Source organism: Rhinoderma darwinii, chromosome 6 (assembly GCF_050947455.1).
Source record: "Rhinoderma darwinii isolate aRhiDar2 chromosome 6, aRhiDar2.hap1, whole genome shotgun sequence".
In the NCBI taxonomy this organism is placed as follows: domain Eukaryota; kingdom Metazoa; phylum Chordata; class Amphibia; order Anura; family Rhinodermatidae; genus Rhinoderma; species Rhinoderma darwinii.
In genome coordinates this window covers 115264865-115281276 of record NC_134692.1, presented here as the reverse complement: position 1 = coordinate 115281276, position 16412 = coordinate 115264865, and the positions used below count along the sequence as shown (strand labels likewise).

At 45.8% G+C, this 16412-nt stretch overlaps 1 protein-coding gene across 3 annotated transcripts in view; it reads left to right on the top strand.

Moving 5' to 3' along the window:
• The first annotated feature begins 804 nt into the window (after positions 1-804).
• SNX29 (sorting nexin 29) overlaps positions 805-16412 on the top strand; it is a 417611-nt gene continuing 402003 nt past the window's right edge. For all 3 annotated transcript variants that reach the window (XM_075830136.1, XM_075830138.1, XM_075830137.1), the window contains exon 1: positions 805-911. In XM_075830136.1, the coding sequence (XP_075686251.1) occupies positions 905-911 (7 nt within the window). In that variant the 5' untranslated portion in view covers positions 805-904. The remainder of the gene's footprint in view (positions 912-16412) is intronic.

The window sequence follows — 16412 nt, the reverse complement described above, 5'->3', positions numbered from 1 at the left end:
GAAGTGGCGGCTGTAACATAGCTGACACTCGCTGACTATGGCGCGGGCTCAGCCTGTGAGCCCGCACCATACTTTCCTTTTGCGGCTACGACGTACCTGTATGTCAAATGTTGGCAAGGGGTTAATAAAAACTACATAAATATTTAGTGAGCTCTATGCAGCCAAAATATTATCATTGAGTTCTATGGGTGCATGAAGGGAGGCACTCTGCTGGCACTGTTTGTAAGAGGGCCCTCTGCTGGTAATAATGTTTATGAGGGAATATCTGGGCAGTGCTGAGGTAAAAAAAAAAAAGAAGCGTGGGGACGGCGCACACAAACCCGCCCAACACACGGCTTCAACTTCCCCCAGTAGGATTGCAGGACGTGTTTATACTTCCTCTGTTATAATTAGGAACTTATGCAGTACCGAAATAGTGAAACCTCCGGGTTGTCTGGCGCCGCCCATACATAGACCGCACACCTGTCTACAAAAAGGATTGGTTGAACTGTCGCCAAGACAACCAGGGGCTTCCCTCATCTCTGTCACATGGCGCGTGTATCATGTGACACGCCCAGAACATGTCCGTCCTCCGTGGAAGATATTATTTTAATAGGGGGGTAAACCATTGTGACTTCGTTACGCACTGAGAATAATTACATTTTTAATTTGGTATTTTCCGTATTCGTTTAGTTAGTTCATGACAAATTTAATTCTTATTTTACTGTGCAGTTTTAACTACATCTTCCCTAATAATAATTTGTCAAGTAGTTCAGAACACCCCTTTTTTTTTTGCAGTTGGAGCATTCCGCCAGTCCTGTATTCCTGTGCTTGTGTATGGGATTTACTATCCGGGGCGGAGTTGCACTTTCCGGTCTCCTGTCACTGGTGTTTATGTACTTTGTAGTACTACAAGCTGGGGACAATGAGTGGTAAGTGTCAGGGGAGGACTGGGAGGGTGAGGGTCCATGTACATGGTAGGTATGTGGCATCAGTCTAGTGGTGTCTCAGTCTGGTGCACCCAGTCAGGGACTACTACCCTGCTCACACCATGCGGCTGATGTTTACTTCATGTATACCTGTCAGCACCTGGTAAAACTAGGTGGATGCTGGAGCCCATTGCGCATGAGAGAACGGACTGTCGTCGTGGGTAACGGCGCGCTTTATTCCGCTTGTCTAAGGGCCTGTTCACATCACCGTTCGCTTTCTGTTCCGGGGTTCCGTCGGAGGTTTCCGTCGAGTGAACCCCACAACGGAAAGTGAAAGTGAAACCACAGCTTCCGTTTCAGTCACTAATGATATCAATGGTGAAGGAAACATCTCTAATGGTTTCCGTTCGTCACCATTCCAGCAGGTTTCCGGTTTTCCAACGGAATCAATAGCGCAGTCGACTCCAATATTGATTCCGTCGGAAAACCGGAAACCTGCCGGAATGATGACGAACGGAAACCATTAGCGATGTTTCCTTCACCATTGATCTCATTAGTGACTGAAACGGAAGCTGTGGTTTCACTTTCCGTTGCGGGGTTCACCCGACGGAAACCTCCGACTGAACCCCGGAACGGAAGGTGAACGGTGATGTGAACAGGCCCTAAGGCTTTGGCCACACCTGCGCTAGGGCTCCATTCCGACGTTACGTCTGACCTTTCCGTCGATACGGAGCCCTGACAGACACAAACGGAAACCATAGGTTTCCGTTTCCATCACCATTGATTTCAATGGTGACGGATCCGGTGCCAATGGTTTCTGTTTGTCTCCATTGTGCAGGGGTTCCATCGTTATTGATACATCCTTGTTCACACAGGGAGACGTGTTGCCGACAATGATAATATTGAATGTTGCATATACGATACAATCAGCCGATGAATGAACGTGTATCGTCTGATCTCTGCTTTTCTTGCACAGAGCAATGATCGGGAAGAGTGTTTGCAGGAACGCTTGTTTTCCCGATCATTAGCCCGTGTAATCGGTCCTTTAGTTTCCGCACTGGACTTTGGCAGCGGTGATCCAGCGCTGTGATTGCCCCCTAATCTCCTCAATGCCACCCAAGCAGGATGCCCTGTGGTCTAAGACATTTGGTATTTTTTTCACCTGTGTTTTCGCTCTCAATAGTCCTAAAATGCAATAATAACAAACTTTGTCCTATCCTCACCAGGTCCTCGCTGCTGAGCTGTTATTAGGGTATGTTCACACGCTAGACTAAAAACGTCTGAAAATACGGAGCTGTTTTCAAGGGAAAACGGCTCCTGATTTTCAGACGTTTTTTTGTGCCACTCACGAGTTTCGCTGCGTTATTTACGGCCGTTTTTGGAACTTTTTTCAATAGAGTCTATGTAAAACGGCTCCAAAAACATTTTCGCGTGAAAAACACTCCGTCGGAACAGAACGCCGTTTTCCCATTGAAATCAATGGACAGATGTTTGGAGGCGTTCTGCTTCCGATTTTTCGGGCGTTTACAGGATCGGTCATCAGTATACGATCAGTATGGGTCTGACACCGGACCCCGCACCGATCATCTGTTCCGCGTGCCGGAAGCAGATTGTTCCGGTTACAGTATATTTCCTGTGGATCGGTCATCAGTATTAAAAAACATCCCCCAGCCAGGACAACCCCTTTAACGTGACTCTAAACTGGAGCTTTACTTCTCGTTCGTCGTATATTTTTCACGTTTTTCAAGGCATTGATCTAGGTGTTAATGTTTTATCTGTTGAATTCTCTCTACATTTATCTTTTGCCCATAACCAATATATAATGATCATAAAGGTTCTCCCACCAAAATAATGGATGGCATTGCCAGGGTGGTATAATCAGTGGTACTCCCACAGATTCTTAGAACAAAGTGGCTGTACACAGCAGCACCTTTTGTAGTAGGGATAATGGGGGTTGTAGTGATATGTCAGTATTTACCATAATATGAAAACCCTTTTAAATATGGAGCGGAGATATGTACATATGGTTACTTGACCCAAATGTTGAGCCAAGCTATGGTCTGTATGACAGATGTAAAAATTGTTAATAGAAAATAACATCTGTATGCCTCTATATGAAATTAGAGGCATGCAGAGGTGCAGTAGTCCCCATAGTATCTATGGATGCCTTATTATAGCTCTGTACAACTCCGAGGTTAAATGGAGCCATAATACGGCCATGTGCATGAGACCTGTAAGGGAGTGTGTATCCCTTTGACTTGATGGCACCCTCTATGTACCAGAATATTGCTTTGGAACATTTTATGCAATAAATCCAAATATTGACTCCTTTATAATAGCACTATTAGGGCTTATTCAGATGAATAGGATATACGTCCGTGCAACGCGCATGATTTTCACGCGCGTCGCACGGACCTATATTTGTCTATGGGGCCGTGCAGACGTGCGTGATTTTTATTCCGCGTGAGTCCGCTGAAAAAAAGTCACGACATGTCTGTTCTTTGGGCGTTTTTCGCGCATCACGCACCCATTGAAGTCAATGGGTGCGTGAAAACCACGCATGCCACATGGAAGCACTTCCGTGGGACGAGCGTGATTCGCGCAACAGCTGTCAAGCTATGAATGTAAACAGAAAAGCACCACGTGCTTTTCTGTTTACAAACATCCAAACGGAGTGTCATAATGATTGCGGCTGCGCGACATATGATCATGACACACGGAGCTGTTAAGTGCCTTTTGCGCAGGCAAAACGCCACGTTTTTTGCGTGCGCAAAAAGCACACGCTCGTGTGAACCCAGCCTTAGGGGGGATTCACACGAGCGTGATTTGGCAGCGTGTAGGCCGCGTGGTTTTCGCGCGGCACGCAATGCCCTATACAAGTCTATGGGGCAGTACACACAGTCCCGTGTATTTTGCGCAGCATTTGTTCGCTGCGCAAAATACGCGACAGGTTCAATAACTCTGCGTATTTCACGCATCACGCACCCATTGAAGTCAATGGGTGCGTGAAAACCAGGCAGGTCGCACGGAAGCACTTCCGTGCGAACAGACTGAAACAGCGCACGAGCTGTCAAAAGGATGAATGGAAACAGAAAAGCACCACGTGCTTTTCTGTTTCCAAGCATCCAAACGGAGTGTCTTTGCGAGGAGTGAACCCCGACAACCGAAGCTAACTTCAACGGGTTCGGCCAAACTCGTTTTGGCCGAACCCGGCAAAAAAATTTCCGGTCCGCGACGTCGGAAGACATTCACTGTGCATGGTGCTGAAAGAGTTAAACTGTTTCAGCACCATGGACAGTGACTTGCGATCCCAAAATACATGAACCTGTAAAAAAACCCGAAGTTCTAACTTACCGATTACTCCTGTCTCCTTCCTGCAGTCCGACCTCCCGGGATGACACTTCAGTTCAAGTGACAGCTCCAGCCAAGCACAGGCTGCAGCCAATCACAGGCTGCAGCGGTCACTTGGACTGCCGCGTCATCCAGGGAGGTGGGGCCCGATGTCAAGAGAGGTGCGTCACCAAGGACGCGTCACCAAGGCAACGGCCGGGAAGTTCTCGGTAAGTAGGAACTTTATCTTTTTTTTTTTACAGGTTTTTCGCTGTTGTGTTCGGCATTCACTATCGAGGGTGCTGAAAGATGTAGCTCTTTCAGCACCTTGGACAGTGACGGGCGTCGACTAGCCTCATCTCTATGATGCCGGCTGCGCGAAAATCACGCAGCCGCGCATCAGACACGCATGACACACGCAGCTGTCAAATGGTTTTTGCGCTCGCAAAACGCTGCGTTGTTTGCGCGCGCAAAAACGCAACGCTCGTGTGAACCCAGCCTTAGTTGCATATAGCACGCAAAAAAGTCAGGAGCAGCACTGGGATGGTATTCACCGCACTTTCACATGAGACGTGGGGGTGGAATTTGCATCATTAAATCTTACTATGCAATTTTTTGGCCAACTGACCACCCTGTTCACAGAGTTTTGGTTTTTTTTGGACGTGGAAGCCCCAAATCTCCAAACCATTCATTTCAATCGGGGTCAAAGGCTCTTTTTCCTGAGCGTTTTTTGTCTGCTCGCGGTAAAAAAAAAAAAGCGACATGACCTTTCTTGAGGCGTTTTCAACCTCAAAAACCCCAGTGAAATTAATGGGAGACGGAAAAAAACATCACGTGTTTTTTTTTTTTTTCCTCTGCCTGTTGAAGAAAGAGGTAAAAACCGCTTCAAAGAAACGTGTCAAAAACATGTGTGGTACAAAACCTCTTAAAAAAAAAAAACCGACCTGATTTTTCCAGGCAGAATGTTCTGCCTGCAAAAAACTCTGTGTGAACTGACCCTTAAACTAGGTCCACACGTCGTGGCAAAAAAAAAATGCATTTTTACCGCAACGTGAAAACCCAGCCGTATTCTCAAGAAAGCTGCCTATCAATCAGCTGATCATTAAAGGGACTAAATACTAAAAGCTGCAGGCCGCTGCTGCAACGGGAACATAATATATGACACATTCAAATAAATGGGTGATCATTTTAAAGGGGTTCTCCAGGCATTTTATATTGATGGCCTTTCCTTAGGATAGGCCATTAATATAGGATCTGTGGGGGTCCGACTCCCAGCACTCCATCCGATCATCTGATTGATGGGGTTGGATCTTGGTCGCCACAGCTTTTCCCCAGTTTACTGTCACAGCGCCGTACATGGCCATAGCGGCTGTGCTTGTGGTGGCAGTTTCTGTCCCAGTCAAGTGAACGGGACGGAGCTGCAATCCCAGGCACAGCAGCTATGGACATGTACGGCGCTGTGTTTGGTAAATGCTTCAGTCAGCTGGTTGGTCGGGGTGCAGAGAGTCGGAGCCCCACCGATTTTAATATTGATGGCCTTTCCTAAGTATAGGCCATCAATATTAAATGCCTGGAGAACCCCTTTAAGTCCAGGAGCCGTTCATGTCAGAGATCCCTCCACTACTACGTCTGTATTCCCTGATAGGGCATGTGGAGGGGGCTTGTCCATCTGGGATAACGTCTTTAAACAAGCCTTCTAATTTCGTCTTCCCGCTGCCGGCCTAGGAAGGGTTTTGAGAGCGTCCCACCAGCATGCTTGTATCCCTGTGATGTAAGGGACTTTCTCCATTGAGGTTATCAGCAGCACAACTTCCAGGGCTTCCTGGGACATCTAGCAGATATATTTGCATGTATTTGTTGTTTTGTGTTCTTTATGTTGTTGCTCTTTTATTTATGTCGCTCTAGGGTAACCAGTTACATTTTAACATTAGTGAAAGATTGTTGGAATTAAGTTACATCCTTGTCCTGTGCACCATGGACCCTTTGGTCTCTACTAGTTTTCACCTTTCATATGTTTGCAGGGCTCCAGCACAATACGTCACATATTTATTTTATGCTTGTTGTGCTAGTTGGAGTGATTTGGAACAGACTAGAAGAAAGCAGCAGAGAACTTAAAATCCCCCCCCCCCCCCCTCCTTCCCTACAGTATAGGAAAGTCCCTGCTGGTAAAGGGAGTATTTCCTCACTATGCAATTCCCTACTACAGGTAAATTATTTTATCTAGCATCTTATAGTACAGAAATTGATAGAATCCGCCACTTTTTTATGCCGCCGTACAGAAAGATAATCTTGAACTTTAAGAGACTAAGGTACTGAGTCAGGTTACATGCAGACGACCGTTTGTATTTTGCGGCCCGTAAACAACGGATCTGTTGTCTTTTTTTTTTTTGCAGTTTGTGTGTCCTCCTTGCATCCGTTCCGTATGTCCGTAGTTATCATGTTGCCTTAGACTATTGGTCGAGACCGAGCCCCAAACACGGACTGGAATAATAAGAACTCCTCTGAGTTTTGCGGCCAGATCCCACCGCCCCCACACTGACCTGTGCAAAACACAGTAGTGTGCATGTGGCCATAGAAATGAACAGATGGTACACTGATGAAAACAACGGTCGTGTGCATGTAGCCTAAAGATAACAAATCATGAGACTCCTCTGAATGAAATATTCATTGTTTAGGGTATGTTCACACAGCCTATTTTCTGGCCGTAAACGCCCGAAAAAGTCCAACGGGCCGTTTTTTTACGCGGCTGTTATGAAAAACGGCCGCGTAAAATAACGGCCGCGAAAAAGAAGTGCAGGTCACTTCTTGGGACGTTTTTGGAGCTGTTTTTCATAGACTATTGAAAACCGCTCCAAAAACGGACGTAAAAAACGCAGCAAAAATCACGAGTGACTTAAAAAACGTCTGAAAATCAGGAGCTATTTTACCTTGAAAACAGCTCTGTATTTTCAGAAGTTTTTGAGTTTGTGTGTGAACATAGCCTTAACCCCTTAGTGACCACCAATACGCCTTTTTACGTTGGTCACTAAGGGGCCTTAGGGTAGGCTGACGCCTTTTCACGTCAGCCTAGTCTAAGTCCTGCACGGGTCTCCCGTGCAGGCAGGAGCCGGGGCTCTGCTGTCTGATGACAGCTGAGCTCCTGCTCCAACGCCCGCGATCGAAGTTTACTCCGATCGCGGCCGTTTAACCCGTTAAATGCCGCCGTCAATAGCGACCGCGGCATTTAACTTTTGTTTACAAGGGGGTGAGCTCTCTCTGTCACCCATCGGCGGCCCGTGAATGAAATCGCGGGTCTCCGATGGGGTGTCATGGCAGCCGGGGGCCTGATAAAAGCCCCCAGGTCTGCCCTGGACATATTCCTGTTAGGACGCGCCGGAGGCCCCTCCTAACAGATTGCCTGTCAGATTTACACTGACAAGCAATAATGCTCTGGTATACGAAGTATACCAGAGCATTATAGCAGCGATCGGAAGATCGCACAGTAAAGTCCCCTAGTGGGACTAATAAAATAAGTCATCAAAGTGAAATAAAGATTATTAATAAAAAGTACAGTAAAAAAATAAATCCATTTTTTTCCTTAAGTGGTTTTATTTAGTAAAAGTGTAAAAAAAAAAAGTACACATATGTGGTATCGCCGCGACCGTAATGACTCCATTAATAAAGTTAATATGTAATTTAAACCGCAAAGTGAACACCGTAAAAAAAAACCGCAAAAAACCATGGCGAAATTGCAATTTTTTTCCATTGCCCCCCAAAAAAGTCATAATAAAAATGAATCAATAAGTCTCATGCACCCCAAAACAGTACCATTCAAAACTATGTCTTGTCCCGCAGAAAACAAGCCCAAAAAATCACTACATTGATGGAAAAATAAAAAAATTACAGCTCTTGGAAAGCGATGATACAAAAACAAATAATTTTAGTTCAAAAGTGTTTTTATTGTGCAAAAGTCGTAAAACACAAAAAAACCTCTACATATGTGGTATCGGCGTAATCGTACCGACCCATAGAATAAAGGTAACATGTTATTTACGTCGCATAGTGAACGGCGTCAATTTAAAAACGCATAGAACAATGGCGGAATTTCAGTTGTTTTTTTTATAATTCCCCCCCCCCCCCCCTAAAAAGGTTAATAAAAGTTAATATAAAAATTATATGTACCCAAAAATGGTGCCATTAAAAAGCACAACTAATCCTGCAAAAAACAAGTCCTCATACAGCTATGTAGACGAAAAAATAAAAAAGTTATAGCTCTTTGAATGCGACTATAGAAAAACGAATAAAATAGCTTGGTCATTAGGGCCTAAAATGGGCTGGTCACTAAGGGGTTAAAGAGGCTCAAAACCTGTCCTGAGCTAGTCAAGCTCACACAGCTGATGGACATGTTACAGTGTATCAGTCTGGGCAATCTTCTTAGGCATTTCTATCCTGCCCTGGGCTTCAGACAAATCACTTTTAAAGAGGCTCTGTCACCAGATTTTGCAACCCCTATCTGCTATTGCAGCAGATCGGCGCTGCAATGTAGATTACAGTAACGTTTTTATTTTTAAAAAACGAGCGTTTTTGGCCAAGTTATGACCATTTTTGTAGTTATGCAAATGAGGCTTGCAAAAGTCCAAGTGGGTGTGTTTAAGGCCTCATTTACACGAGCGTGTGCGTTTTGCGCACGCAAAAAAACGCTGCGTTTTGCGTGCGCAAAAGGCAATTGACAGCTCCGTGTGTCATCCGTGTATGATGCGCGGCTGCGTGATTTTCGCGCAGCCGCCATCATAGAGATGAGGTAGTCGACGCCCGTCACTGTCCAAGGTGCTGAAAGAGCTAACTGATCGGCAGTAACTCTTTCAGCACCCTCGACAGTGAATGCCGATCACAATCTACACCAACCTGTGAATAAAAAAAGACGTTCACACTTACCATGAACTGCCTGCTTCCTCCAGTCCGGTCTCCCGGCCGTTGCCTTGGTGACGCGTCCCTCTCTTGTCATCCGGCCCCACCTCCCAGGATGACGCGGCAGGCCATGAGACCGCTGCAGCCTGTGATTGGCTGCAGCCTGTGCTTGGCCTGTGATTGGCTGCAGCTGTCACTTGGCCTGAATTGTCATCCCGGGAGGTCGGACTGGAGGAAGAAGCCGGGAGTTATCGGTAAGTCAGAACTTCTTTTTTTTTTTACACGTATATGTATATTGTGATCGAAAGTCACTGTCCATGGTGCTGAAACAGTTTAAGTCTTTCAGCACCGTGGGCAGTGACTGTCTCCTGACGTCGCGTACCCGAACATTTTTTGCCGGGTTCGGTTAAAACGAGTTCGGCCGAATCCGGTGAAGTTCGGTGCGCTCATCTCTAATTTGACACTCCGTTTGGATGTTTGTAACCAGAAAAGCACGTGGTGCTTTTCTGTTTACATTCATCCTTTTGACAGCTCTTGCGTGATTTTCGCGCATGCAACGCAGGACCGTCAGTGTGGCATGCGTTGTTTTCACGCACCCATTGAAGTCAATGGGTGCGTGTTGCGTGAAAAACGCAAGAATATAGAACATGTCGTGAGTTTTACGCAACGCACTCACGCTGCGCAAAATTCACGCATCGTCTAAACAGCCCCATAGACTATTATAGGTGCGTACGGCACGCGTGAAAAGCACGCGCGTCGCACGCGCGTATAATACGCTCGTGTAAATGAGGCCTAAAAGTAAAAGTCCAAGTGGGTGTGTATTATGTGCGTACATCGGGGCGTTTTTAATACTTTCACTAGCTGGGCGCTCTGAAGAGAAGTAACATCCTCTTCTCTTCAGAACGCCCAGTGCAGATCTGTGACGTCACTCACAGGTCCTGCATCGTGACGGCCACATCGGCACCAGAGGCTACAGTTGATTCTGCAGCATCATCAGCGTTTGCAGGTAAGTCGATGTAGCTACTTACCTGCAAACGCTGATGCTGCTGCAGAATCAACTGTAGCCTCTGGTGCCGATGTGGCCGACACGATGCAGGACCTGGGGCAGGAAGTGAGTGACGTCACAGCGTGATCTCTCGAACACGCTGTGTGTCTGCACTGCCAGAAGCTGGGCGTTCTGAAGAGAAGTGGATGATGCTGATTCGTCAGCATCATACATTCCCATTCCTAACGCCCAGCTAGTAAAAGTAGTAAAAACGCCCCGATGTACGCACATAATACACGCCCAGTTGGACTTTTACTGTTAAACACGCCCAGTTGTACTTTTGCAAGCCTCATTTGCATAAATACAAAAATGGTCATAACTTGGCCAAAAATGCTCGTTTTTTAAAAATAAAAACGTTACTGTAATCTACATTGCAGCGCCGATCTGCTGCAATATCAGATAGGGGTTGCAAAATCTGGTGACAGAGCCTCTTTAAGGCTTATTCAGACAAACGGGATATACGTCCGTGCAACGCGCGTGATTTTCACGCGCGTCGCGCGGACCTATATTAGTCTATGGGGCAGTGCAGACTTCGTTGATTTTTCCGCAGCGTTGGTCCGTTGCGTAAAAGTCACGACATGTCCGTTCTTTGAGCGTTTTTCGCGCATCACACACCCATTGAAGTAAATGGGTGCGTGAAAATCACGCATGCCACACGGAAGCACTTCCGTGGGACGAGCGTGATTCGCGCAACAGCTGTGAAAAGGATGAATGTAAACAGAAAAGCACCACGTGCTTTTCTGTTTACAAACATCCAAACAGTGTCATAATGATTGCGGCTGCGGATCATACGGAGCTGTTAAGTGCATTTTGCGCACGCAAATCGCCGCGTTTTTTGCGTGTGCAAAACGCACACGCTCGTGTGAATCCAGCCTAAGTTTTTCATTCATCCTTTTCACAGCTTTTGCGCGAATCACGCGCGTCCCACGGAAGTGCTTCCGTGTGGTGCGCGTGATTTTCACGCACCCATTGACTTCAGTGGGTGCGTGATGCGCGAAATACGCCCAAAGAATGGACATGTCGTGACTTTTTCGCTGCGGACTCACGCTGCGTAAAAATCACGCAACTGTCTGCATTGCCCCATAGACTAATATAGGTCCGTGCGACGCGCATGCATGTTGCACGGACGTATATCCCGTTCGTCTGAATAAGCCGTTAGGTGGGCTCTGTTTACGACGGATGCTTCGTTCATTGCCTCCATTGCAGATTCCATCATATTATTCCCATAACAGTGACAGACACCAACCTGGAACCCAACTAACTCCATTATAAGTCAATGGGGTCCGTTAAGTGCCGTTGGTATCTTTTGTACGACGGATCTAGCAGAGCATTGTGGCTTCCGGTATGAACAGAATACACAACGCAAATGTGAACATAGTCTTAGGCTTCGTTCACATCTGCGTCGGGACTCCGTTCATGGGTTCCGTCGGGCCTTTCTGTTAGGGGAACACATTAATAGAATCCAAATTGAAAGCATATTTTACCGTTTGCTTCACGATTGAATTCAATGGTGACGGATCTGGTGCAAATGATTTCCGTTTATTGTTTTGAGGGAATGTATAGCGCAGTCGACTACGGTATTGATTCAGTCAAAATGACGGAACCCTTAAACAACGGTGACAAACGGAATTCATTTCCACCGGATCCGTCACCACTGAAATCAATGGGGATGCAAACGGAAACTTATGGTTTCAGTTTGGATTCCGGTCATTGGTTCCCCTGATGGAAAGCTCAGATGGAACCCATGAATGGAGTCCCGACAGATGTGAATATAGCTTTACATGGATGTATTGTAACAAACTCCCAGCTGATTGAGCACCGCCAGGTCAGGACTGGTTTCAGCCTGTGAGCAGCAAGCAGAGACCTCGACAATAGTGAAAAATGGAAAGAAAGTATAGTAGAAAATGGCAATGATTATACAACTCCTTTTAGGGTGTATTCACACGGTGAGGTTTTGCTTCAGTTTTTGCCGTGCGGCTGAATACCGCATCAAAAAACGCATGTGTTTTTAGAGCATATTGCCACGATTTTGCTTATAAGTTTTGAAACTCCCCAGGTGTAACACATTTATCCTAGTATAGAAAGTGGCTGATGTATCGGGGTCTGACTTTCGGGACCCCCGCCGGTCAGCTGTTTTAAAGGGGCCACAGTGCTCATACGAGCGCTGCTTCCCCTTCATTTCTACTTGCTTACTGTGAATTGTCGAAACACATTTAGTGGCGATTCACAGGTATTGCAGCCTTTTCTTAAATTGAAGTGAATGTGAGAAGGCTTCAATACCTGTGAATCGCCGCTACATGTGTATCGACGACTCGCAGTGAACAAGAAGAAATGAAGGGGAAGCAGCGCTCATACAAGCGCTGCGGCCTCTTCAAAACAACTGATCGGTGGGGGTTTCGGGAGTCGGACCCCGACCCATCAGTTATTGATTGCCATAAATTTTTAGTGGTAAAGTTAATGTAAATGACGGCTTCTTGATGTAGTGTAGTGCTGAAGGGGTTATTGATTTCTTGCCCTATAGTCACTTTCTACATACAGTCATTGTTCTGCTGCTGCTGACATCCGTATTAATGTGGAACAAAGCATTGTGTTATGACAAGCAGCAGACTCAGCGTCTTATCTGCCTCTGCTTTCAGCAGTCATTTTGATAAACTCTGGCCAAAATACAAAATTCTGTTTATTTTAAGTCTGTCCTTGACTTATTATCTCAGAAGTTATTTTACATTTGAAAACCTATACCGAACTTTGGCAGAAGTATAAAAATGCTCCCAACATCCACTTTCCTTACTCTTACCTAATGGCTCGTGCACACGACTGTTTTCGACTGTTTTCTTCAGTGTGCTATCCTCATTTTTCTGTGGCTAGCACACTGACCTATTCATTTTTAAGGGGCCATCCACACGTTAGTGTTTTTTTGCGGATCCGTTCTGCAAATTATAGAACTCTTTTTATGCCTGTCCATTTTTACGACCTGTGCCGACATTCAAGTCCATAGCTTCATGCACACGACCGTGCCCGTAATTACGGGCACAGCCGGACGTTTTTACCGGCCGTGCTCCCGTTATAGAGTATAGGAGCACGGTCCGTAATATAAAAAAAATATGACGTCCTTTTTGTTTCGGCAGATTTCTACGGCACGGACACCCTCCTGTAGATATACGGGAAGGTGTCCGTCGGCCATAGAAATGGATGGGCCTGTAATTACGGGTGATTTTACGGTCGTGTGCAAAGGGCCCCTGGGTCCGCAAAAATAACATGCTGCACACGGAAGCCATCCGTGTGCTGTCTTAAATCGAGGATACTTTGCTTGGAAACGCCTTGGATGATACACAGAAACAATACGGTCGTAATATTTGGACATGTGGAGCGGTTGCCGTAGCAACCCGGAGGCACCGCGGACCCACATATGGACAATAGGATCTGTAGTTTGCAGCCCGATCAACAGGAACAGTCGTGTGCATGAGGCCTAAGAATAAGGCCCTATGGTGCAGCATTGACCCAACTGAAAACCGTGCTATCTCGCTGTTCCGGTGTGGTTGTCATATTGCTTGTTAATGGCGGTGTTGTGGGTAAAACTGCTGGTTACCTGTAAAATCATGCGTCCATAAGGGTCTATTCCTGAGGGAATAGTTTTACCAGCAACACTGCACGGCCATTAACAATCAATTTGGCAACCGCGGCAAAAAGCATGCCGGCGCGGTTTTTGGCTGGGTCAATGAGGCTCCGTGGCGACTAACCTTTACAATCGCTGTCCTTTTTGCCCCCAAGCCACTTTTTAAAGAACCTGCTTCTGATTGCCCTCTTGCCTTTATTGTCTCCAGAGACCAGAAACAGACACCGGTACTACGCTATTTATTCCGTCAAAACGACGGAACCCTTGCACAACAGAGACAAACTGAAACCATTTGCACTGGATCCGTTACCATTGAAATCAATGGTGATGCAAACGGAAACCTATGGTACCCATTTGTTTGTCAGGGTTCTGTTCTGGCGGAAAGCTCAGATGGAACGCCTGAACGGAGCCCTGACGCAGATGTGAACGAAGCCTTATTGGTACAATATATTTCATAGAGCATATTTCTCATCCATATTATTAAATGCGATATGGAAGAAAAAGCAAATGCAAATAAAACTAAGACCTCAATCGCACGACTGCATTGGTTTTGCGGTCTACAAAACCACGGGTCCGTAGCGGTCCATCAGACCCGAAAATAACCTTCGTTGTGCATTCATGTGTCATCCGGACTCGCGGATCCACAACAATTGACCAGTATTGGTGACGCCGCAAATGAAGACCGTAAAATTACATGCCCTGAGTTGCGGCCCCCGCATCGATCCCTATAAATCATGGTCTTGTGCGTGGGGCCAGAGAAAAGAATGGGACTGCAATTTATCTGCAAAAATGCGGATGAATTGCAGCCGCAAACATGATCGTGTGTATGAGGCCTTAAGCTTTTTTTCGACAAAATGAATACAAACACTATAGAGACATAAAAACAGATAAACATTTTTCTATTATATGCCAATATTTCATGGGTATTTGAATGCACTTGTGTGAATAAGGCCTAATGGAAATTCTGATTATATATGCAGCAGAAACATAAACTGATATTACTGACGCTACAGCTTGTATTAGCCATAAATCATGGTATATCCTCCGGTAAGCAGCATCAATATACAGAATATCAGTAATAGCTGTCAAATGTTGTCTATCATATAGTGCAAACTGCTGCTCTGTGGGCAGTGAATGGCGGTAAGTTCTCATAGAACTGTGATCGGTAACTTGTAAAAACGTTCTAGTCTGCTCTGCATAATAGAAAAATGATTTACTTGTCAGCCGGTAATAATTTACCCCCAAGCTAAAATGTCAGTAAAGGAAAAGCCATCATTTGTGTTGTAATTTTTGGCATTTACTAGCAAGATATTCTATTTGAAGGTTGTGTTGTGTGTGAAGTATTACTGTAATGTTTCACTCTTTATGATGTATACAGAATGTATGAACGGGAGTGCTTTTTGCAGACCTTTATTTTTCATGCCAAACCTGTTGTGAACAGAACCTTCTTAAAAAAAAAAATAATAATTACTTGCCTACCTGTATTATATGTCTACCTTTTTACATTTTAACCATCCCTGTGACATACTGGATTCCCCGATGGTTCTTGATGTAATGTGGCGCTGGATTACACTTCATGAGAATAAGAAGGAGGGTATGTGCACACACACTATTTACGTCTGTAATTGACGGACGTATTTCGGCCGCAAGTCCCGGACAGAACACCGTGCAGGGAGCCGGGCTCTTAGCATCATAGTTATGTACGACGCTAGGAGTCCCTGCCTCTCTGCAGGACAACTGTCCCGTACTGTAATCATGTTTTCAGTACGGGACAGCAGTTCCACGGAGTAGCAGGGACTCCTAGCATCGTACATAAGTATGATGCTTGGAGCCCGGCTCCCTGCACTGTGGTCGGTCCGGTACTTGCTGCCGAAATACGTCCGTCGATTACGGACGTAATTAGTGTGTGTGCACATACCCGTAGAGGGGAATCCCAGTGAGGGCTAGTCCATACTTGGCGGAAAATCCGTATCTACGCCAATGTATTTTGCGGAAAATCCGCAGCATAATACAGTAACAGAGGAGTGGATGAGATTTCAAGAAAGGTTATTAACATGCTGCGTACGTGATATGCGGAGATTTTGCACACAAATTGACCTGTGCATTTTTTTTTTTTTAAGCCGCAGCATGTCAATTGTGGTTTCGGAATCGCCAGTATTTTGTTGCGGGTTTTCCCCATTGAATTCAGTGGGGATCTAAAAACCTCCAACAAACATCCAAGTGTTGTGATTTATGCGGTGGGATCGCAGTGATTACGCTGCAAAAATCGCAACTTAGAAAAAAAAACAAAAACACTTACCTCTGACGTTCTGCAGGCTGGCCTCCTGGGATGACTTTTTGTCCCATGTGACTGCCGCTGCAGCCAATCACAAACCTCATCCCAGGAGGCCGGTTTTCCACAGCGGTCATTCCGGGTGAAAAAACGCCACGATTTGATGCGGTTTTCCGCATAGAATTCCCTGCTGCCACCGGGGCGGATACGCTGTGTCCATTTTACATAGCTTATACGCCCCGTATGAACTTACCCTCATGGTTTGGGAACAGCCCTAAATTTTAAAGTTAAGTAACATAGTGACATTGTATTCAAGGTTTAAAAAAGGCATAAGCCCATCCAGTTTAGCCGCCTCTT